This window comes from Lipotes vexillifer, unplaced genomic scaffold (assembly GCF_000442215.2).
Source record: "Lipotes vexillifer unplaced genomic scaffold, Lipotes_vexillifer_v1.1 scaffold899, whole genome shotgun sequence".
In the NCBI taxonomy this organism is placed as follows: Eukaryota; Metazoa; Chordata; class Mammalia; order Artiodactyla; family Lipotidae; genus Lipotes; species Lipotes vexillifer.
In genome coordinates this window covers 439,354-461,651 of record NW_006784311.1, presented here as the reverse complement: position 1 = coordinate 461,651, position 22,298 = coordinate 439,354, and the positions used below count along the sequence as shown (strand labels likewise).

The following is a 22,298-nucleotide window of genomic DNA, read 5'->3' as shown; positions in this document are numbered from 1 at the left end:
TTTGTTTCGTGGACCTGCTCTGAGGGCTGGCAGCTCCTTCAGGCAGCCTGAGAGGTGGAATCCCCGAGTGATAGCTGGGAAGGAGGGGGGTGGGGGGAAGCAAGGGAGGGGGATGGGGGAGGGGAGGTGGGGGAATGAAGGCAAGAATGGGAAGCAGCTTTGCAGGTGACCTCCGCTCTGAGGTGTGGCGACTGGGAGCTTCCGATGTGGCTTGCCAGGCTCACCTTGGAGGTCACCTCCGTCCCCGGCGACTACGGGGACTGAAGGGTCAGTGTCCGTCCAAGAAGAAGGAAGCGAGCCCAGGGCTGTGCCAGACGCCTTCTGGAGCTCGGCTTCTCTCCTGAGTGGTGTGAGGGGTCGAGAAGCCAAGTCCCATGAGTAGCAGCAGACCTCGGTGACACGACCCACGCAGAGCTAGGGAGCGGCCTGGAGCTGAGTGACAGGCGGGCCCTGCCAGGTGGGCTGACTGGGGAGAAGATGCCCTGCACCCCACTTTGCCAGTGTGGGCCAGGCAGCCCTCAGGGACCTGTGCATTAGTGAGAGCTGGCCTGCGGGCCCTTCCTGGCTCAGAGAGCCTCAGATGGAAGGCTGACAGGCTGCTCACCCCCGCCCCCTGCCGGCACCGTGAGAATAAAGCAAGCTGCCTTCGAGGGTGACTCCTGGCCTCCTCGTGTTCATTCTCCTTCATTCTCCAGCACCAGGGTCTGGCGTGGGGCCGGGCGGGGCAGGGGAAAGCTGGGCAACAGCAAGGTGCTCTGAAGTCGGCCTCCAGCACTCTGGGAGGAGGGACAGAGCCAACAGACGCATCTCAGAGGTCTGCCACGGTCACAAGGGTGGTGCCCAGGCGCAGGAAGGATGGCAGAGCTGGCATGTGCATGAGGCCAACACCCCTGCTCTGGTCAGAGTCGTAGAGAAGTGGTTCCACCTTCTCACTGCCCTGCAGCTCAGGGAGCGCCCTAGCGGGGGCGAGGGCCAACAGGCTTCTGGAAGGCACAAGCTTCCTTCCCTGTTTGGGGACCCCACGGTGCCTAGCCCTCAGAAGATGCAAAGAAGTGTCCTTTGACCAGATGAGTACCAGGTGGCTGCGGGAACTCCCAGAGGTTCCATTCAGCACAGCAAACCACTGGGCATCTGCTCAGTGTCAGGAACCCTGCTAAGTCCTGGCTGGGGCCAAGGCCCCAAAGACAGCAACTCCAGGGGCACCGTCTGTGTGGTGAGCCCTTGAGTAGGCGCTGTCTCCTGAAGACACAGGATGCTGCCAGCACATTAAGTGGGTGAGGATACATTTAAAAATTCTCTTGAAAGAGCAATGTAGACCTCTTGTTAATTTTACTAATTTGCTGAGATTGGCGTGAGCAAGAAACCTGAGCCTGTGTTCCCAGAAGCGGAGTGCCCTGCTGTCTGAACAGCTGGGAGGGAAGACCCAGCATGTCACACAGAACACCAGTGGCTTCGAGGGAGGAAAGGGCTTGTTGATGAAAAGGGGCAAACACGAGACACCACCTTCCTCTTACCCCTCAGAGGCCTCTGGAGCTGGGGGCTAGGAACATCAACTCGTGACCGGCCCCGTTCCTCGGGAGGGGACACTCCATATAGGCCCCTGTGAAGGATGGGGTTCCAAGGACCCAGCCCATCGCAGAAAACTGGCTGGAGTTGGAGACTAAGGTCACCTGTTCCCTGAGCATCCCTCTCTGGCTGCTGGGGGCTCACTTTGATGGCTCTAGAGGCACCTCACTTTTGCTCTGGGGTGGGGTGCCAGAGGCCCAGTGCTCCTGGGGTGGGGGCCAGGACAGGCCCGGATCCTAGGGTCCCTCGGCTATGTGAAAGCTGGTGCTGGGGCTTGGCTCTCACTGGCTCTGGGAAGTGTTGACACCAGGAGATCTGGAAGCCCTTGGCAACTGGCGCACTGGACCAGAGACTTAACTGGGCCGAGTGGTGGAGCTGGGATCAAAAAGAGCCGCTGGGTGGCCAACAGCTGCCACTTTCCCCCTTAAAAGGAGGAGTGGTGCTCAGCCAGCAGGCGCCACCCGAGCTCCCACCAGCCCTGTCTGGGATGCAGAAAGCGCCTCAGCCAGCAGCTCTCGCCTGGCCTGGTCTTCAGGGGCCCCGTGGTTCCTGTTGTGCCTGTTTTGGGAGCGAGGACAGGGCTCTTCCCCAGAGCCTCCCTATTCCTGCCAGCCACCCATGCTGACCCGCTTCGCTTGGACTGAGGGTGTGGGGCAGGGAACAGCTGGCGTCCCCTAGCCTGGAGAAGGTCCCCAGGCAGGTCCCTCTACACTCCCGCGGAGGACAAGGCCCAGAGGAGAGCCCCGCCCACCCCCGTAGGCTCTGGGCCTCCTTTGGGGTGCAGTCTCCCTGGACGCTGATCCCAATGTCCCCTCACCAACAGCCTGGAGGAAGCCAGGTCACAGCCCCTTTGAACCCTAGGGATCCCCACCTCTCCAGTCACTGGGTGGTAGCAGGGACACTGGGCTGGTGGGAGGGCTGCGGGTTGACGTGGAGCGTGGAGCCTGCACAGGGATGCCCGCCCGGTGTCTCGAGAACATCAGGTGCTCAGAGAGCGGGTTCGCTGGAGGGAAGGTACACAGCCGAACTGGAAAGGGCTAACGATGGGCTCCTTGGAGGCTTGGGGGTCCGGGTCCTCTCTTGTGCCTTTCTCCGTGCCGCACCCGACACCAGAGGTGAGAGCATCCTGGGAGGCGCCACGCTGGAGCGGAGAGCTTGGAAGGACCAGCCCCCTGGACAGCTACCTGGAGTACTAGCATAAGCGCCACAGGGACGCCTGCAGCGCCCCCCAGGAAAAGCACAGGAAGTACTCCAGTGTGTGGTTCCTGTCCAGGGCCCTTCCGGAGGCCAGGAGGGGCCGGGGCTACGTGCACTGCGGACTGCTGGGTTTCGGGGAAGCTCTCCACGCCACCTGCCCTGGGCAGTTGCCCTCAAAATGGCAGGTGGTCAGAGGGTCCTTCCCTAAGCGGGCCCAGGCAGGAGAACAAGGCCACTCTTTGCCGGAGATCGGCGGGCGGAGGGGAGAGACAGCCCCATGCCCTGCCTGGAACCAGGCAGGCAGCCCTGGGAGACGGTGGGCACTGGGTATTAGGGGGCTGAGAAGGGAGCGCTAACAATGGCCAATAGTAAAGCAAACGTACACAAGGAGGAAGGGGACCTCCAGACCTGCCCCGACTCGGTGCCTGTGCCGTCTAGGCAGGCGGAGGGATGCCCGTCACCCAGCTCTGCCCGTGTGTGTGACACAGCCCTGGTGCTTGGGATAACTGGTAACTGTTTATTGAAAGAAGCAGGGGGGGCGGGGGGGGCATCACCCTCAGGCCTGGATGTGGCTCTTGGCGCTGAAGGCCAGGTAGTAGATCACTAGGCCGATGGCAGCGGCCAGTACCTCGGTGGAGACCCAGGGCCCATTCCAGGTGCCCTGCAAGAAAGGAGACCAAAGTCATTCTCGGGGGAGGGACGGGTGAGAAGGCCAGCCGCTCCAGCCACCCTCCTCCTGGGGTGCGAAGACACACTGGTCCACTTGGCTCAGCCCCCAGCTCTCACTAAAAGGCGAGGCTTGCCACCGGCTCCCTCCTTCCCCTGTGCCAGGCCAGCCCCTTCTGGCCACTCACCCGATGGTCCACGCTGACTGTGAACAGAGGTGGGATGATGGAAATGTCCTCGTTATTTCTCTGAGCCTGTGAGGGAGGTGCTGGGGTCAGGGGGCGATGCTGGGTGGGGTGGGAGAGGCAGGAACACCGGCCAGTGTCGTGGAAGGAGAAACGCGGGCGAAGGAGTGACACGGAAGGCACAGGGCCAAGTGGGGCGGGTGAGCAGGAAGGTGCCCACCAGCCATCCTGCTCCAAGTCAGAGAGGGGACCTCAGGGTGGAGCCAGCTGGGGCAGTGGGCTGTTCCCCCGCTACTGCAGGCCTGGGTGGCCTTCGGGGACACTCACCTTCCTCAGGAGGCTGTAGGACTCCTCGTCAAAGAATCTGACCTCGTAGGTGCCTGCGTGGGCGCTCTTGTGGTCTAGGCTCCAGGACACCTGGGTGGGGTGTGTTCGGCAGGGGGTGGGCAGTGCACATGGCGCCACGGCCAGCGCATTGAGTTCATGAACCCCAGCCCTGCTGGCCCGGCCTTCAAGCCACACCCGTGAACGGGTGGCCTCCCACGAAAGTGACCACCACAGCATCCCTTACCTGGTATCGGCCCACGTCCTGGCCCCGGGTAACAGGAAACTGTTTCCCACTGACGTCAGCATAAAGAGCCATGTTCTGCGGGAGGGGATAAAAGGAGTCACCGTCTCCCCTCTCTGGCTGCAGGTGAGGTCCCACTCTGCCGCCCGGAGTAGCACCCTCGGCCTGTGTGTGGGTAAGGAGGCCGCCGGGCACAGCCGGGGACTGCGGTGTGTCTGGCGGGGGTACTCCCCACGTCTGTCTCCCTCCTTGGGGGCCACATCTCCCCTATGCCTGGCCTCCCTAACGCACGGCAAGCCTGTTAACTGGACACGGGCGGGATGAGTGAAGTGTTCTTGTTTCTCCTCTGAGCCTGGAAGGGGGGTATCACGGTCGCGGACACCCAATGAGCTGCCTAAGGAAGATCGTACCTAAAAAGGCCCAACTTCCTTCCTTCTCTGGGCCTTTAGGTTGCAGAGGCTGAGGCCAGGGCTGCTTGGTCTTGAAATGACGAAACACACATGTGGACACGCACTTCGGCAAAGGGCAACCAGTAAAGGGACGCAGAAGCCTGGGGGCTGACCCTGGCTGTCTCTCCCTTCACACGTATACTCTTTCCACACACAGCAAGATGCCTGTCTGCATCGCCGCACATAGTTGCAGCAGAGCAGGCAGGCGAGGGGAATGTTCTTTAAATATGTGCTAGAATCTGGCCTGGTTGTGCCCTGATCTCTCCTACACCTGGGAATCAAAACCCTGATTCTCCCTGTCCACACGGACCCCCAGGTCTGACCCCATACACTGCCAGTGAGGGCCCCAGGTCTCAGCCTCACTGCTCACCTCTTGCCCCTGAACCCTCCTGGCTGAACCCCCGCTGCCTCACCTGGACCCTGTTCTTGCAAGTCAGGGAGATCTCCACGATGAAGACAGTCTCAGTAGAAATGACAGCATCCGAGGTGGTATAGTAAGAAGGGGAGATCTGGGGCTCCACACAGGCCTCTGCTGCGGAGAGGCAGAGATGAACGGCTAAGGCCTGGCTTGTGCTTGCTGGGTTAGGGGCAGAAGGGACCACCCTAACCCCACTTCCCAGAGCTCATCAGTTGAGAACACAAAGGGCCCTTTGGACCCTGCCAGGTGGGGTCTGGGAGACAGATCCAAATGATCAGTCAGAAGTGCAGTGGCAAAGAGGGGTGGCATGGCCTTGAAAGAAGGTTTTGTACAGGTGGAACCTCAACATACAGGCAGAACAGGTAAGTGTGTGTGTGGGGTGGGGTGGGGGGTGGGGGAGTGCTGCATGAACTCACTGCACGACTCGAGTCTGTGCCTGGACCTGTAGACAGGGAAGCCGCGCAATGGTTTAGGGATGCAGTCTGCCCTGGAGCACCCTAGAAGCCCAGGGGTTGGCCAGGCTGACCTCAATTCAGAGCCATGCGTGGCTCTGGACAGTTTACTGAAGGCATCCTCTGCAGACACAAAGCATGGTGCTGCTGGCAACCTACGGGGGCTTTTGATATGAAGGAAAGGGTCTCTGCCCCAGACAGTTGACAGAAGGCCACGACTGGCCCCAGCGTTTCCGGAGGGAAAGAAATGGCAGAGGGTCTGGCTCCATAAGCATAACTTGTCCCCTTGAACAGGGCTGCACTGAGAAAAAGGATGCTGCCGTAGTCATCTCCACACTGCTAGAGGCTAAAGGGAAGGAAAGGTGCCACCTAAATCACAAGGCGCCAGCTGCTCTCCAAATGTGGTGTCCGGGCAGGGCCGTGACTTGGCTGAAGCAGTCAGAGGAGGCTGTGGGACTGGAATGGCGGAAGGAAGATGCCTGGGAACATGGGTGGGAGGCGGTTCTCAGGAGCCAGATCCTTCCATGCTCTGCTAGACTTGACCTTTTTCCTATGGACACGGGGGGGCACAGAGGGGCTTTATAGTTAGGTCTGTCCTTTCCAGGCATCACTGGCTATAGCGTGGGGGAGTTCCTGAGGAGCAGGTGAGCAGGGTGCAGGCGGGGAGGCCAGTTAGGCTGGTGAAACACTGCAGGCATCAAGGGCGCTGGCCTGAAGTAGGGCAGGTAAAGCGAATGCACTGAAAGTGGCCCTGACCCAGTCCAGGCCGCCAGGCCCGGGGTGGGGGCTCCTGCAAGAACCTCCTCCTAAACAAACTTCTAGACTCCAGTCTGAGCTCAACCCTGCCACTAAGTGTTAACAACCTCTCGAGAACGTGAAGCCATCTGACTCCGATGAAAAACCCTATAAGGATATGGGAAGGCCTCGGGGGAAACAGATCAACCGCCTGATCTAGGCACTCCAGGCCCACTCATCTTGCCCGCTTCAGTTCCTTTCTAACTCGCCCGCACTCCGGGTCCCTCTGCCTGGACCGTCCCTGCTCCCTTCACTCAGAGCTCTCTTCCTGGAGAGGCCTGGCCCCACAGCACCGGGTCGGGTGGCTCCTCTCCACCGGCCCAGTTTCTCGCTCCGATCGCCCGGCGCTGCAGAGCTTTGCTCCTGTCCGACCCCCCTCCGGGACCGGAAGCTCCTGGAGTGGCAGCAGGGACGTGTGTTATTTTTCCTGCTGGAGCTGGGGCCAGGCGCACGGGAGAGGCTCTGGGACTCTTCCTCGCGGAAGCAGACGAGGGACAGACTAGGCTGTTTCTCCCAGCAGCCCAGCTGCTTGGTAAACGTGTGTGGTGCAGGAGCGCGTGGTGGGCTCGGCTGCCGCGACCAGAGACCACCTGCCTCTCTGAGGAAGAAAGCCCAGACCCCCGCTTCGCCCGCACCCCTCCTCCCCCCACGCACCACCAGTCGTGGGTGAGAGGCTCGCCAGAAACGAGCTCCGGCCAGGCCGCTACCTGAGCAGCAGGAGAGGCCGGACACCAGGAGTAGCGCCAGGGCGCCGAGAGATGCCAGCGCCGCCATCGCCTCTTCTCTGCCGAGGGAAAAAGAGAGCGACTCCCAGAACACGAGGAGCAGACGAGGAAGCGCGACGCGTAAGCGGCCGCAGCAGCCAATCAGGGGCCGGCGGGCCGGGCGGGCCTGTGACGTCACCGGCGGCACTGACGTGTCCCCTCCCCGGACTAGGGGCCCAGCTGGCCGCCCTCCCTCCCAAGATGGCGACGACGGCGGCGGCAGCGGCAGCGGCGGCGGCGGCGGCGGCGGCGCTCTCGGCGCCGGAAGAGGGCGCGAAAACCGGCGCGGCCGTGTGCGTGCGCACTGCGGGACCACGCCCCCTCCCGGGACTTCGCGCCCCGCCGAACTCTCGCGAGAGCGGCATCTGACAAGGGATCAATTTCCTATGCAATCTATTTCCGTTTTATTGTAATTATATTCATTGGAATCCAGCCTTTTCTATATACATTTTACAATGGAGATTTATTCGTCAATTTTTAGTTCATTTCAAATTTAACCAACGGTTTCTACTACTGAGTTCTCTTGTGGCCACTATACCTACTAAATTCAAATTTCCCAAATCAAAATTTTGATTTAAAATGTCAAGATTTCAGTCTTCCATCAATTTTTGATGTGCAGTTTTAGCTGTTTTGAACTCTCGCGAGAGCGGCATCTGCGAGTCGGAACCTGCGGCAGTTCTCACTTTCCATCATGGCGCTGAAGGTGGCGACGGTCGCGGGCAGCGCTGTGAAGGCAGTCCTCAGGCCGGCCCTCCTCTGCCGTCCTTGGGAGGTGAGAAGCAGGAGCGGGCCACGGGAACAGCCGCGGTGATCGCTGAGGGGTGCTTGCACCTCGCCGGGGTTAGGCCGGCGGCCGCCGCTCTCGGAGCATCCTGGGGCCCGATTGGCTGCGGGTCCCGTGAGGGGAGGGGAGAGTGCTGCGGGCCAGGGTTGATTGGCCACCTTCGCTGTCAGTGAAGGGGTTAGCCAAAGTTGATTCTGGTCTGGCTTCTCAGGGGTCTGCATCTTGTGGCGGGGGAGCTCCCGATGGGCGGGGAGAGTGGACCCCGGGGGTCAATGTCACCTCCCTAGTGTCCTTGTGGGAAACCCCTCCCCCCAGGCGGTCACGTGGCCGGCCCGCCTTGCTCTTGCCCTCTTGGGAATCGGTTCCTGGCCGCCCTTCCTCTTCAAGTTTCCCTTTTGTGGACCGCTTTGCCGCCTCTCCCAGTGGAGGTGGCGAATCGGACTTTGCCGGTGCCCCAGAGCCTCCCTCCTTCCCACCCCACACCGCAGGCGCCTGGAATGGGAAGGAGCTAGGATTCTTGAAGCTGGCGGGTTGGGAGGCCGCGAGGGCTTTGCTTCCGTTGTTCTCTGTTTAGGATCTTGGTTATTCAGGTCTGATTCCTCTCTCTTGACACGCTTGAATGAGGATAATTTAGTCCCTGGGTGGGTTGGAAGCCATCTGAAGCGTCATCGAGTCAGGACTGGCCCTGAGGGATGAGAGGTCTGACCTCTCTGGGTTCCAGTTTCTCTGTCTCAAAGGATCCACCCAACTCTGACCTTCCAGAACTTTGTGACTTCGCTGACACCACTTGTGGACATGTCTTCGGCCATGCTTTCCCCCTCTGATCCCTGGGGAAGACTGCCCTGTAACAGCTTCTGGTTTATGAAATTATGTTTAAAATGCGGACTTCTCCCACTTGCTCACCAGAGGCTTTCCAGAGCTCCCTAGCAGCTAGGCTCTTGCAGGATCTTGGTGGGGACATCTATCTCCTCCCTGACTTCCCCTGTGTGTGTGCTTGTGTCCATATTGGGGCAGGGATGGGGGCCAGTGAAAGGTTGCTAGCTGGGCAATGCCTTGCCCTGAGACTGGTTGTCCTGGGTATGGGAACCTTTAAAGATGAAGCCCAGATCTTTGGTCCCACTAATTGGGACCTCGTGGGAAAACATGCAGCCACCATTGGTACTTGATCCAACAGAAACATGCTGAAGAGAGAAACCTCACTAAAATGTGGATCATGGGAGCCCTTAGGCTGGGACACGTACCATTCTGGACTCCTTTCTTTCTGTGGCACTATCACGGGACGAGGGTAACAGTCCACCTTCCTGCTTGATGAACAAGCTGGAGACCAATGCATATATCCCATCCTGCCTCATACTGGGCTCCTTTGATAGGTAGCTTCACAGAACCTTTGTAACCTCCTGAAGGAAGGTGCCTGAATATGTCCAGAGCAAGGTCAGGGAAGTCACTATCCTGAGAGCTCTCCGGGTCTTTGGCCAAAGCTGGATGGAACATCTAGCACTGGGACCAGGTGAGAGAGGTTCGGCCTTGGTGGTAGTGATGGGGTCCAGGGTCTGGAGGGGTGTGGTTGCGCAGATGCAGAGCCAGGCCTGGTGTGAGCGCTGGCTCACCGGCACAGCCAGGTTACCTGCCAGGTGCCAGTAGACCTCAGAGGGCTGAAACCCAGGAGGAGTTACTGCTCGGAGCTGTAGGGGTCAGCCCAGCATCCCCTCACTGGCCAGCAGCCTTGAACACTGGCCTGAGGGGCTGGCGCGGTAAAGGGGGGTGTATGCTTTTGCATAGCCCCGTGTGCCCTTCTAGCGACTGAACAGCTTGCATACCTCTTCTTGCTTAATGTTTCCAGCAGTCAGATAAAGTAGGCACCTCTATTCTGTGGGTTTCAGGTAAGGGTGGGAAGCTCAGCAAGGTTAAGCTATTTGCCACCAAGAGTAGTAGATGGAGGATTTGGACCGAGGTCTCCCTAGCCTCAAAGCCCATCATATCTTCCTTCATTTTCTGATATGCTCATTCATTCAGTAAATGTTTTTTGTGTCCCAGCTCTGGACCAGGCATTCTGCTCGGTCTTGGGGTGACAATAGGGGATCAGACAGACATGGTGTCCACTCTCAGGGGCTTAGGGGTTGGAGAGGGAGCACAGCAGCGCTAACCTAGGGAGATTGTGGTTGGGGGGAAGGGAGTGGGGTGGGTAGGGCTTTGGGAGCCCGGAGGGACCAACAGCTCAGCAGCCTTAGGGCATCAGGGAAGGCTTCCTGGAGGAAAGGCAGTCTCAATACAAACACCACCCACAAGTTTGTGTTGAGAACTTACAGATAAGATGAATCCAGATACTGACAGTCGCTAGAAGGAAAACAGAAAAGCCCCAAGTATGCGTCAGGCTGCAGACCCGGGGGCCCCAGGGATCAGCAGAAAACCCCAGGGCCTCTTGTCCTATTAGTCACCCCCTTCCTAACCCCTGTGCTGCCAGAGCTCTGTGCAAGTGGGAGCCTTGTGAAAACCAGCCAGGGAGACCCAGATGGGGCGGTCGGCCTCTGCTTGAGCTTTCTAGACTTCTAGCAGGAAGGCATGGCTCTTTGGAAAATGGCCACAGTGACTCTGCCGTTGGCTGGAACCATCTGCTGCTGCCCCAGCAGGCAAGTGGCAGGGCATTCCCAAGCGATAAGGAGGACCTTGGCCCTGACCCTGTCTCTGGATTGAAGGGCACCCAGGTGGGGCACAACAGGGAGGAAAGTGTGTGGGCCTGTAGCCCCGCTGCGGTGGGAGCTGGGACATGGGCTTTTTCTTCCAGGAAAGTGTGGGGACTCCAGATGGGTCACTGAGCACCTGTCCCATTTGGCTCGGGTGGCTTTTGCTCTGAAGCTGTCAGGCGTGGCACCGATGTGACCGAGCGTGGCTGTTTCAGGTGGGGGGTGGGGACATCTGTCATCCACGTGGGCCACGAAGCAGTTTGCAGGCCTTCTGAAAGCCTGGCATCTGCTAGTCTTCTGCACATGGCTGCATTCTTAGATTTCTGATCCTAGAGGGCTGTTCCCCATGGTGCCAACAGTGCTTATCTCTGGGTGGACGGGGGGCTGGGTGCTATCTTCTTCCTCCCGGTCTTCGTGTTCTGTCCCTGTGCTGCTTTTGTAACAAGAAAACATGATTTTTAAAATGATTTAAATGATGGTCGTGGTGGCCCAGTGGTTTATCACGATTTCCCTATCGTACTACGTTTGGCGTGCCAACTTTTGCAAGTTACAGACATCACTGAGCAGGAGTAATTGGCTGAAGGAGACCAGAAACAAGAAAAGGTGCGGAGGGGGATGTAAACAGTTTTTAAAAAACTGACCAGGGACCTGAAGGAGGTGTAAAGGGTTGTAGCGACCCTCCGCGGTGCTCCGACGGGCCGGTCTGTGTGCTGCTGTGCGCTAGACAGTGGTGCACGGGTGAGGCGCAGGGCCTGTCTGGGCGCGGTGAGGACGCTCGCCTTCCCTGCCAGGAGCTCGGCTGGCCCTTTTGCCAAGTTGGCTTTCTGGGCTGGACGGCAGCCACTAGCGTCTGGGTTCTCTTTGCCAGGTTCTAGGTGCCCACGAAGCCCCCCGGAGGAGCTTCTCAGTAAGTACCCACCCGAGTGTGTGCATGCATGTGCGTGTGTTGATGTTCACGTGTGCCCGCCTGTGTGTGTGCAGAGGTGTGTGTGTGCGTGCGCGCGTGCACGCGCGTGTGTCGTGCCTCTGGGCTCCCTGCCCTTCTGTGTCTCTCCCCCTGAGGTGCAGTCTGCAGAGCTCGCCCACCCCTTCTCCCCTGAGCCGTGCTAGACAGCGCCCCAGGGAAACAGCCCCAGTCCCCAGCGAAGCTTGTTGCTCCAACCTTGACTGATCTGTGTCCTCTTCCTTCCCGCCCCGCCTCCAGCAACAAACGATTGTGAGTGTTCTTCTCATCTGCCGATTAGGTTGGGGCTTTTAGTTGCTTTGGGATTGACCCGAGTCCAGGCGGGGACGGGGCCTGTTTCTGCTGTTGTCCTCGTGACCCAGGAGCGCCCCCGCCGTGAGCAGCCCTGTCTGGGGTGGGTGGGGCAGGGTGTAGGGGTGTGGTACCCCAAGCTGGCGCCTCCCAGTGTGCCTTCCCACTGGGTCAGTGCTGGAGGGAGGAAGGGAACTGAAGGCCTCCCCGTCCTTCTAGCCCCCGTCGGCTAAGTATGGTGGGCGGCACACGGTCACCATGATCCCAGGGGACGGCATCGGGCCAGAGCTCATGTTACACGTCAAGTCTGTGTTCAGGTACAGAGCCCCTGGGCCCAGCCAGGGGGACCCTGAGAACTTTGTGCCAAGAGGGGCAGTGAGCCAGTGGTGGGAGGCCTTTTGTCCCAGTGTCTGCGATCCTAGCAGGCTGGCCCGGGCATGGGGAGGGTGGAACCAGCCCCACTGACAGTGTTGTGGAGTGTAAGTGCATGCCTGTCAGCTGGCGCAGGTGGGCTCAGTCTCCCTTCAGCCAGAGCCAGGGCAGGGTGGGCAGCAGCACGGGAGAGGCCTCTGCACCCAGTGGTCCAGGCAGGCTTCCCAGACGGAGGCCTGGGGCCGCCGCCCTGACCCTGCTCTGCCCCAGGCACGCGTGTGTGCCTGTGGACTTCGAAGAGGTGCACGTGAGCTCCAACGCCGACGAGGAGGACATCCGAAACGCCATCATGGCCATCCGGCGGAACCGCGTGGCCCTGAAGGGTGAGCTCGGGGGCCAGGATGGGGCACCGCACGTGACTCCTTTCACCTCCAAGCTGACACTTGTCCCTGGGGCCCCACTGATGCTGCGATTCTGAGGTCCCGGTGGCACTAGGCCCTGCGGGAGCCTGTCCAGGGATGGGCCCCCTTCTACCCGCTTCTTCCCTCCTGAGGCAGCTTTGACCCTCAGAGTCTTTCTTCACAAACCACATGTCACAGAGATGCAGTTCTAACCCTCTGCCTGCTGCCTTGGTTCCAGTTGGCACAGCTGTGGATGTTACAGATGGGAGCTTTACCCTTTCTTAGTTTGCCTTGGTTTGGTCCAGGTCCTTAAACTGTTTCCATCACTCGTTCTGCAAACTTTAGACCATTACCTGCTCTGTGTGAGGAGTGAGTGAGCAAAGACGAACCTGGCTAGAGCCCCAGGCCCTGGCAGTCACGTGGAGGGGCAGCCATGTCAACTACAGGGTGCCCAAGGCACTCTGGGTGAAGGAAGTCCAGGCAGGGTGTGAGTTGGAGGGCCGGCGGCCCTGGGGGCCCTGAGCAAGCCCTTCTCTACTTGGCACCCTCTGACTGCCTTCTCTCAGCAGCTGCTGGCCCTCTGGGGGCCCTGGTCCCAGCCAAGGTGAAGCTGTGGGCTCCTCCAGGCAAACCCCTGCCTGCCTCGGAGCTGCAGCTCTTGTGCTTCCTTGACGCAGGGCCTGGCACTAACCCTGGCCAGGGTCCCTTCGTTGGTGCCTGTTAGTGAGCAAGAGGGGTCACTTCTGTCCAGCTAGACCCTGGCCTTGCCGTTCCCCACCCAGGGTCTAGCAAGACCTTCTGGCCAGATGCCAACCCTTGTTCATTCATTCATTCGTCCAGTGTTTATTGAGTGCATGCTACGTGCCAGGAGCCCATCAGTGAACCAAATGCACAGACACACATGCCCCTCTGCCCCCGTGGGGCTCACGCTGCAAGTTACGCTAGAGTGTTCCATGAAACACCTCTGCCGCCGGAAGCTGTTGTGTTCTGTTGGAGTCACCCTTGGCACACATCCCCTGGGTCAGAAAGGGGGATGTGGTGGTACAGCTGAGCCTGGGGTGCCCTCTCCAGCCTGCTGGTCTTGTTTCTGTCCTGCAGGCAATATTGAAACAAACCACAACCTGCCGCCATCCCACAAATCCCGAAACAACATCCTTCGGTGAGAGCCAAGTGCACGGGCTGGGGGCTTGGCAGGGGTGGGAGTGCCAGCAGAGAGATGTTGCACTTGCCGGCTGCTGCTCCCTCTGCGCCCCTAGCACCAGCCTGGACCTCTACGCCAACGTCATCCACTGTAAGAGCCTGCCGGGAGTGGTGACGCGGCACAGGGACATAGATATCCTCATCGTCCGGGAAAACACGGAGGGCGAGTATAGCAGCCTGGAGCATGAGGTGGGGGCGTGTTGGCGGGCGTGAACTCGGCTAGGGCGCTGGTCAGGGACGCCGTGCCCGAGGGGAACCTCGTGCTAGAGGGCAGGCTCAGACAGGCCGTGGGCCTCTTTTCCCTCGTCCCCTTCTCAGAGTGTGGCAGGGGTGGTGGAGAGCCTGAAGATCATCACCGAGGCCAGGTCGCTGCGCATTGCTGAGTATGCCTTCATGCTGGCCCGGGAGAGCGGGCGCAAGAAAGTGACGGCCGTACACAAGGCCAACATCATGTATGCCCCCCGCCTCGCGCCTCCGCGCTGCTGCCTGGGCCTGCTCTCTGGGACTCGGGGCCTGGGACTACGCCCTGTTGCCCGTTTCCCAGCTGTGGCCTCACCGCAGTGCACACCTAGGGGAGGTGGAACGGGATTCTGCCCGTCCCGCAGACGGCCCTGGTTGTAGTTTAGAACCCAGCCTTCTGTGGCGTCTGCGCGCCCCGTCCCTCCAGCTGACGGTTGCAGTGGCCAAGCTGGTGTCCTGCATCCCCCTTAGGAAACTGGGCGATGGGCTCTTCCTCCAGTGCTGCAGGGCCGTGGCAGCCCGTTACCCCCAGATCACCTTCGAGAATATGATCGTGGACAACACCACCATGCAGGTAGTTAGGCTGCCATGCTGCGCGGCCCCTGCCCTGGGCTCCCTGGGCTGCCCGTGCTCCGGGTGCTGGCTCTCCCCTCCTTGCCCCACAGCTGGTGTCCCGGCCCCAGCAGTTCGACGTCATGGTGATGCCCAACCTCTACGGTAACATCGTCAACAACGTGTGCGCGGGCTTGGTCGGGGGCCCCGGCCTCGTCGCTGGGGCCAACTACGGCCACGCGTATGCCGTGTTTGAGACGGTGAGTGCCGCCAGCAGTGCCAGGGCCGCTGGCTTTCGTGAGTTATAGCTCACAGACTTCCTAGGCCACCCATTGAAAGTGTACGATTCGTTGGTTTCTAAGATATTCAGAGTTGTGCAACCATCCTCACTCTCTAATTCCAGAACGTTTTCATCATCCCCAGAAGAAATCTTGTACTTGTGGCTGTCACTGTCTGTTCCCCCTTCCCAGCCCCTGGCACCAAAGTCATCTGCTTTCTGTGTCCGGATTTGCCTATTCTGGACACTTTACACAAATGCAGCGTACACTCGACGTTCTCGTGTTTCCCAGCCCCTCCTTTGCGTCTCGCCTCCTCCAGGCTACAAGGAACACAGGCAAGAGCATCGCCAACAGGAACGTCGCCAACCCCACGGCTACGCTGCTGGCGAGCTGCATGATGCTCGACCACCTCAAGTAAGTGGCTTCTCCATGCCGGGCCGCCGGCCCCCCGGCCCGTGCCCAAGGCCGCGAGGACCCAAGTCTGCCCTTCTTTCTCAGGCTCCACTCCTACGCCACCTCCATCCGCAAGGCCGTCTTGGCGTCCATGGACAATGAAAATGTGAGGCTCCCCCCACCTGCCTCCTGTCCGACTCCCACCCCAGCCCGGGTTGAGCTGATAGGACGACTGAGGGGCTGGAAATGGCGACCCGGCACTTTGTGCTGCCCCCAAGGTGGGGGGTTGTACCAGGCAGAGTGGGCCTTTGGGGCCTTAGCTGGTATTACTGCCCTCCTGGTGGCGCTTCCATCCCCTGCAGGCCACGGGGCACTGTGGGCAGCCCTGGGCTGCCTGTAGGCTAGGGTGCAGGTATTGGCCGGGCCCCACTGTGTGCCCAAGCTTGCCTGTCTCCTGCAGATGCACACCCCAGACATCGGGGGCCGGGGCACCACGTCAGAAGCCATCCAGGACATCATCCGCCATATCCGCGTCATCAACGGCCGGGCCGTGGAGGCCTAGGCCGTCCTCGGGACTGTCTCGGCCCACCCTTTAGATCCCCTTCGCGCCCCCATCCCCCTAAGTGGCTCGGTGGGTGGACCCAGAATAAAGCCACTTCTGCCCCAGCCCTTGGCCGCATGCTTCTGTCACTCCAGGACGCTGGTGTTTCAGTCACACTTTATTAAGAAAATAGGCAGCACGCTTCCTGTTCAGAGGGCCCTCTGCGAGGGTGGGGGCAGAACGAATTCTGAAAGGCAGGCCCGGCCCCGGGTATCTGTCTGCCCTGCCGGGGCGGGCGGTGTGTGAGAAAGCTCGCACTCAGCAGGGTGGGTGGGGCGGAGCCGTCCTGCTTTCCCTGAAGGCACTGAGGGCTGGGGGTCGGGGGCAGCCAGGACCCCGCAAGCTGCCCAGAGCACCAGCCGGGCCTAGGGGTTGAGCCAGGGGTGCTGGAGGCAGTCGGCTGCGCTGGCCCGCTTTTCGGGGACGCACTCCATCATGGGCAGCAGGAAGGCGCTGAACTGCGCTGCCTGCTCTGGGGGCCACTCGTATTTCTCCACGAGCACGTCGCGCAGGCCCCAGCGCTTGAGGCTGTGGATGTGCCGCAGCTCTCCTGCGGGCAGGCCGGCGGGCCTTAGGTCAGGCTCCACCAGGGAGGACTCTGATCTGGGACCCCCTGCTCCCCCTATTTCAGAACCCAAGGTCCCTGCCCCGCCCCCTACATCCAGGTGGCCTGCGCCCGCTCGGTCCCACCTCTCCGGTTGAAGAACTCCCGGGAGTAGCGGCCCGAGAGGGCAAAGGCCGGGGGGATGTCTCCCAGCAGCTCCACGATGTGGGCGATGTGGTCTGTGAATAGACAGGGGGCTGGGAGGAAGCCGGGCGGCCGGGAGACCCTGAGGCTGAGCCCGGGGCCTGCCTCCCCCTACCCTCATCACGACTGTAGTCTTCTCCGGAGTGTGGCTCGAACAGGTAGTCGCCAGTGGCCAGCTCGAAGGCCTGGAAGGGGGAGAGGGTGAGGCTGCGGCCGGTGGGCCAGCTCTGGGCGGGGGCAGCCCAAACGGGTGTACCATGCATGCCGTGCTCCAGATGTCGGCCGGGGGCCCATACTCGGCGCCGATCAGCACCTCCACGGCCCGGTACTGCCGCGTCTGGATGTCCTCGGCGAAGTGCTTGTGCTGCAGGCAAGGGGAGCCCGGGACGAGCTGCGGCCATGGCTGGCCTCCCCTCGCTGCCCGCCTCTCGCCTCCCACCTCCTCTGGGCCGTGCACCCAAGGAGCACAGCGGGGCTCACTCTGAGCCTCAGCGTCCCCAGATGTCCCGAGGGTCTGGCCAGACGACCTGAGGCTGAGGCTGGCCGCTTCCCTGTGGCCCCCCACCCCCTGCCGTGGGCCCAGCTCTGCTGACCAGGCGGGGCCCGGTGCTGGTTTCGGCTCAGCCCTGGGACTGCAGCCCCAGGCAGGCACAGGGAGGGGTCTGGTCAAGCGGGGAGCCCTGGGGACAGGCCTGTGCTGCCTCCTTCATAGCAGGGTGCCCGCTCATACCACCCAGCAGGCGTTGCCCAGGTCTGCGATCTTGATCTCGATCTTGTCTGCATTTTGGGGCTCTAGGGGGTTCACCAGGAGGTTGGAGGCACCAAATGGTGCTGGGGAGGCAAGAGAAGGGAGAGAGACTGAGCTGGCCCGGCCCCGCCCGGCCCGGCCCCGCCCACCGGCTGCCTGCCAATGCCTGACTTACTGCTGGGTGACAGGAGGCCCCCGGTCTCGCGTTGGTTGGAAGAGCCTGAGAGGTTGGAGCACGAGGCGGGGGAGAAGAGGGAGCCCGAGAAGCCTGAGGTCTGGGAGCTGCTGGGGCTGAGGCTGCGGCTGCCCGCGGGGGCGGGGGAGGCGGCTGGGGAGGGGCCGGCCGCGGCGCCCCCAGGGTGGCAGCCGGAAGAGGAGGTGGAGCCGCTGCCGCCCTCTAGTCTTGAGCCAGAGTCTGGGGAGGTGGGCGGAGGTGGTGTGTGAGCAGATGCCGCTGCGGCACGTGCCAGGCGGCCCTGCGCCCCCCTGGCCCCTCACCCTCGGCCTGGGCCGCCGCCTCCATGGCCTCCAGCCTCTGCAGGTCCCGAAGCCGCTCCTCCAGCAGCCGCTTTTGCTGGTTCCGTTTCCGCCTCATCTTCTTTCTCTTGTTTTTGGACAGCTTACCGGTCTGCCGTTAGAGCCAGGGTCACTCCGGGGTGCCCGTCACCCATCCCCTGAGCAGCCCGAGCCTCTGCCTGTGGCCTGTGGGCCCGGGGGCTCCAGGGACACCAGGCGTGGCAGCACCCCCTCACCCGCCTCCTGTCTCCCCTCCTGCCCGCCACTCCCCAGAGCTTGAGGCTGGGGAGGAACCAGCAGGCCTGCCTGTGGGTGCCAGCCTCCCCTAGGGGCCGCTCCAGCCCCTCCCAGCCTCGGACGCAGTGTCCTTCCACTGAGGCAGGGGCGAGCCCAGCAGCCACCCAGGGCAGTTTGGGGCACGTGGCCCACTCTGCGTATCATCCGCATCCAGGCCACCCAGACGCTTGGAAGTGCCACTGCAGGAGTGCTGGGGAGGGTGGAGAGGCAGGCAAGGGGTGGAACCAGAGAGGCTGAGGAAGGTGAGGCCCAGGAAGAGGGGTGCCCCCACTTACCAGGACCTCCTGGGGGGCACTGCTGACTGGGGTGTGGGGCAGGCAGAGCATGGAGTGACAGAAAGGAACCGAGACTCAGGCAGGAGCTGAGGCCCACAGGCCCCGCCCCGCCCCGCCCCGCCCCGCCCCGCCCCACGCAGGCTCTTGGTACCTGTGGAACGGGATGGGGGCGGGGCCCCTGACCGCTGCCACTCTGTGGCCTCAGCAGCCAGGCGCCTGATGTACGCATCGCCCACACACAGCAGGATGTTTTCAGGCTTGATGTCTGTGTGGATGATCTTACACTTGGTGTGGAGGTAATCCAGGCCGCGCAGCACCTGGGGAGAGCCACTCCTGAGCTCCCCCGGCGCTGCCCAGGCCGCCTCGCAGCGCTTGTCGGCCAGACGCGTGCTGCTCACCTGCTTCACGATGCTCTTCACACAGGGCACGGGCAGGCCCTGGTAGTTGGACTTGATGATCCACTTGAGGAGCTGGTGGCCTAGGACCTCCAATACCATGCACACGTCTTGGGCCGGGAGTGAAGGGCAGTCAGTGGGCAAGCAGCCTTGCACAGGCCCTGCCCACCCTCAGCTGGGGCGGGGGAGCAGTGAGCCTCAGGCAGTGCAGAGCTGGGTCTGGGAGGTCCCGGTATTGCTGCCATCCCGGTGTCATAGTGTCCCTGCCACTCTTAGGTGTGCCAGTTGGGACAGTACCTTCCGCGGTCACCCTAGGGAGAGGGCACTGGAGGAATGGACGGGTTTCTCAGCCCATCCCCAGTCCTACGCCCAAGTCTGCCAAAGAGCCTACGGACAGCCCCCCGAAAGGGAAGGCACTGCCACAGAGGTGGGCCCTCCCACCTGGGGGTAACCCAGCAATGCCCGTGGACAGCCAGTGCCAACCTGGTTATCCGCTCCCTGCCCCCCACACAGAAACACAAATCCCCAAAGTGGTGATGGAGATATTTCGCAGTGTCACTGGAAGGGAGGGATGAACCCCCATCGTGCAGATCAGCAAGCTGAGGCCCTAGGAGCTGGGAAGGCGTGAGCCAGCTGGCCCCTGCGCTGCCACACTGCTTGCTCAGCCTATGAAGGATACGGACTCCATTAACCCCTGAGATCCTGAAGTCGTCGATGAGCTGGACAATGGTTTCTCTTTTGGGGTCACTGGGGTCACTGTCTCGGACCTGGAGCAAAAGCCAAGGGGCCACAGACGGCTGCAACCTGCCCCTCGCCAGCTGCTCCCCGGGCGGCCCCTCCGGGGTGGGGGGCCTCCCTCCCGCCCCAGCTGGGCCCCGCTGGAAGAGAGGCTGCCGCCCGCCCTTGCCCGCTCCTCGGGTCCTCCCACTCCGCGGAGCCAGCTGGAGCCTGCCCCTCCGGGAGCCCTGCCCCCCCCCCGACCCCGCGGAGCCCCGGCAGGCCTCGCACCCACATTGCCAGGCCCTGGGCGGCTCCTGGGGCGCTGGGAGCCGGTAAGGGAGGCGCCTCACACATTTCAGGAGCTTGATCTCATCCACAGCTGTCTCCGTGTAATGCCCTGCACTCTTCACCACCTTGAGGGCCACGAAGCGCTTGCGTCTGCAACACCGAGACCCGCGTCGGCTGCCGGCACCGGCCAGACTCACGGGGCCGTCACCGTGGCCTCAGCGGTGCCTGAGGGCAGGACCCCAGCTGGCGTGGGGCCTCGGGGGGTGGAGGGGGCACTCACTGGATGTCCCAGCAGAGCCAGACGGTGGAGAAGTGGCCCCAGCCCAGCTTGCGCACCACGTGGTACCGCCCATTGAACAGGTCCCCGATCTTCACGGGGTAGTAGCCACCTGGGAAAGGCAGCCCGTCGGGCGCGGTGGGGGTGTTGCCTTCCCCGTGCCCGGGACAGCGCGGCCCGCCGCTGCCCGGCCCACGTGGGCCGGCCCTGGCCCCTCCCCGCGGGCGGCGCCGAGGCAGGCCTCACCCTTGCAGTAGTCCTTGGCATCCTCCTGCTCCTCGTCATCGGAGCCCAGCAGCCCCCGCAGTATCCGTGGCGCCGGCGCGGCGGGGGCCCGTTCAGATCCTGAGGACTCGGGCCCACAGGAGGCCTGCGAGCTGTGGGTGGGGTGGGCGGGCGGTGAGCGCGCGCGCGAGGCGCCAGGGGCCCCGACTGCCCAGGCCGAGCCCTACCTGCTGCTGCTGCTGCCACTGTCCCCGCCGCCGCCCAGCGCACTGGTGCTCATCCCGGCAGCGCTGCCCGCGGCTCCGGCGCCCCGGGCGGCTGCTCCTGTGGGGCCCGGCCTCGGCCTGCGCATTTATAGCCTCGGCCGCTGATCTCACCCGCCTTTATAAATAGCCTCCCAGCTGCTCGGCTGTGGGCAAGGTATGCAGCGGGGAGGGGGCGGCGACGGCGGCCTTGGAGGGCCCAGCCCCCAGGACGAGGCCCCCCGCCCCCCCCCAGGGCTGGCAGAGGGCACCACTCCACGGACACGGTGTGACACATCCTCCACGGTGAGCTCCCTTGCACCCCAGGGCCACGGGGGCCACCCACGCAGGGATGTGATGACCCGGGCCCCAGGCTGAGCCCCTGCACCTCAGGGCTGGCAGAGGGGACTGTTGAGTGGGCATGTGGCGGTGACCTGGTTCTCAGACTGAATCCCTGTATTCCAGAGCCCGCTGATGGGGACAGCCACACAAGGGCACTGTGGGCATGGCAGGCCGGGCTTTCGAAACCCTTCTCACATGCCCTAGGGTGCCGGCGACACTCTGGGAACATTCTCTGGCTTCCTGCTTGACCCTTGGGGGAGCCTTCCCAGAGGCGATCCCTGCCATTCCCACAGGTATCTCATTCCCTGCCCCCTTTTTGCTGGGTCCCCGCTTTTCCGATGGCTCCTCGATCCCCAAGGCAGGCTGGGGCCCTCCTGTCCCTCAGTGTAGCGTCGCTGGGGGCCCTGGCCAGGCAAAGGTCAGGGGCATGAGCTGCGGGCAGCTCTTCCCACCACAGGTGCCGGGCCTGAGTGACGGCCTGGGGATGGCCCGCCCAGGACTCTAGTGCTGCACGGTCTCTCCCGGCTCCCTGCGGCCCAGCCCTGCCTTGCTTACTGGCTCCAACACGTGCACATGTCCACGTAGGAGGCGTAGGGAGCTGTCCTTCCCGGCCCTGCCCTCAGGGGCCCTCAAGTGGGAAGCAAGTAAGCCCACAGCTCTAGTGGGCTAGTGGCAGAGATGTCCGGGTCAGGCGGAGAGCCCTTGGAGCTTGTGACCTTGGGACCCCATCCAAGGGACCAGGAAAGAGAATCGGGTCCCCAGAAAGGGGGTGGGCGGGGAAGCCTCCAGGTAGGCAGCAGGATGGGCTGGAGACCTCCGTGGCTGGCGTGGGTGGGGAAGATGAGGGGAGGCCTTGGGCGGCCAAGGAGCCCCCCGAGCCTGTGGGCACTACTGTGGGCTTCCGGCAGAGACCGGTGGGCACTTTGGCTCTTCAGAAGGAACCCTGGCTGCTCCCAGGAGGGCTGGGGGGCGAAGAGGGGAGCCAGGAGGCCAGCTGGGGACTGTCGGAGTCAGAGGGAAGCGGAGGGGGCCTGGTAGTGACTGGCGACACTTGGTTCTACATCCCTGTGCCAAGGAAAGGACTGGGAGGATGGGATGGCATAGATGGGGGCCTGAGGGCAGGGGCACCTTTACCGCAGGGGTCAGGGGAGGGAGGATAGCAAGGCCTCGGAGTCCTTTTCTTCTCAGGTAGCAGAGGCAGTAGCCCTGGGCCGAGGAGAGGGCTGTGCTGGGGCACTGAAGAGACTCACAGGCGAAGGTGGGGCTGGGCATTGGGCTTCTTCTAAAAAGACATTTCTATTTTATTTCCAGATGTGATGCTCCAGCAAGCACATAAATACAGTGGGGAAGGGGGAGGGAGAAAGGATGGCTATAAGTTAGAAGCCCAGGCGGGGAAGGAGGGAAGCGG

General features: G+C 62.2%; 3 protein-coding genes across 6 annotated transcripts; 1 reads left to right on the top strand and 2 right to left on the bottom strand.

Annotated features, from left to right (window-relative positions):
* Positions 1 to 3,276: 3,276 nt before the first annotated feature.
* Positions 3,277 to 7,181, bottom strand: SSR4 (signal sequence receptor subunit 4). 2 transcript variants are annotated; one of them, XM_007456649.1, is made up of 6 exons: positions 7,004 to 7,092; positions 5,045 to 5,160; positions 4,186 to 4,260; positions 3,942 to 4,031; positions 3,618 to 3,683; positions 3,277 to 3,424 (listed from the first exon to the last, which is right to left on the bottom strand). In XM_007456649.1, the coding sequence occupies exons 1-6, from the start codon at positions 7,068 to 7,070 to the stop codon at positions 3,320 to 3,322; spliced, it is 519 nt and encodes a 172-aa protein (XP_007456711.1). In that variant the 5' UTR covers positions 7,071 to 7,092; the 3' UTR covers positions 3,277 to 3,319. The 2 variants fall into 2 exon arrangements, with proteins under 2 accessions (XP_007456711.1, XP_007456710.1); XM_007456648.1 differs by having other exon boundaries at positions 3,278 to 3,424; positions 5,045 to 5,163; positions 7,004 to 7,181.
* A 515-nt stretch (positions 7,182 to 7,696) lies between these two features.
* On the top strand, positions 7,697 to 15,882 carry IDH3G (isocitrate dehydrogenase (NAD(+)) 3 non-catalytic subunit gamma). 2 transcript variants are annotated; one of them, XM_007456646.1, is made up of 13 exons: positions 7,697 to 7,832; positions 11,394 to 11,432; positions 11,730 to 11,741; positions 12,000 to 12,097; positions 12,423 to 12,535; positions 13,652 to 13,712; positions 13,810 to 13,942; positions 14,072 to 14,205; positions 14,465 to 14,567; positions 14,659 to 14,805; positions 15,143 to 15,237; positions 15,322 to 15,382; positions 15,677 to 15,882. In XM_007456646.1, exons 1-13 carry the CDS (start codon positions 7,752 to 7,754, stop codon positions 15,776 to 15,778), a joined length of 1,179 nt encoding a protein of 392 aa, XP_007456708.1. In that variant the 5' UTR covers positions 7,697 to 7,751; the 3' UTR covers positions 15,779 to 15,882. The 2 variants fall into 2 exon arrangements, with proteins under 2 accessions (XP_007456708.1, XP_007456709.1); XM_007456647.1 differs by lacking the exon at positions 11,730 to 11,741 and having other exon boundaries at positions 7,701 to 7,832; positions 15,677 to 15,881.
* Positions 15,883 to 16,068: 186 nt separating this feature from the next.
* On the bottom strand, positions 16,069 to 20,672 carry SRPK3 (SRSF protein kinase 3). 2 transcript variants are annotated; one of them, XM_007456645.1, is made up of 16 exons: positions 20,534 to 20,672; positions 20,328 to 20,458; positions 20,085 to 20,193; positions 19,867 to 19,954; positions 19,476 to 19,563; positions 18,800 to 18,906; positions 18,553 to 18,718; positions 18,402 to 18,427; positions 17,812 to 17,941; positions 17,681 to 17,728; positions 17,489 to 17,581; positions 17,296 to 17,396; positions 16,822 to 16,929; positions 16,681 to 16,750; positions 16,508 to 16,600; positions 16,183 to 16,367 (listed from the first exon to the last, which is right to left on the bottom strand). In XM_007456645.1, exons 1-16 carry the CDS (start codon positions 20,656 to 20,658, stop codon positions 16,183 to 16,185), a joined length of 1,668 nt encoding a protein of 555 aa, XP_007456707.1. In that variant the 5' UTR covers positions 20,659 to 20,672. The 2 variants fall into 2 exon arrangements, with proteins under 2 accessions (XP_007456706.1, XP_007456707.1); XM_007456644.1 differs by having other exon boundaries at positions 16,069 to 16,367; positions 17,489 to 17,728.
* Between the last annotated feature and the right edge of the window lie 1,626 nt (positions 20,673 to 22,298).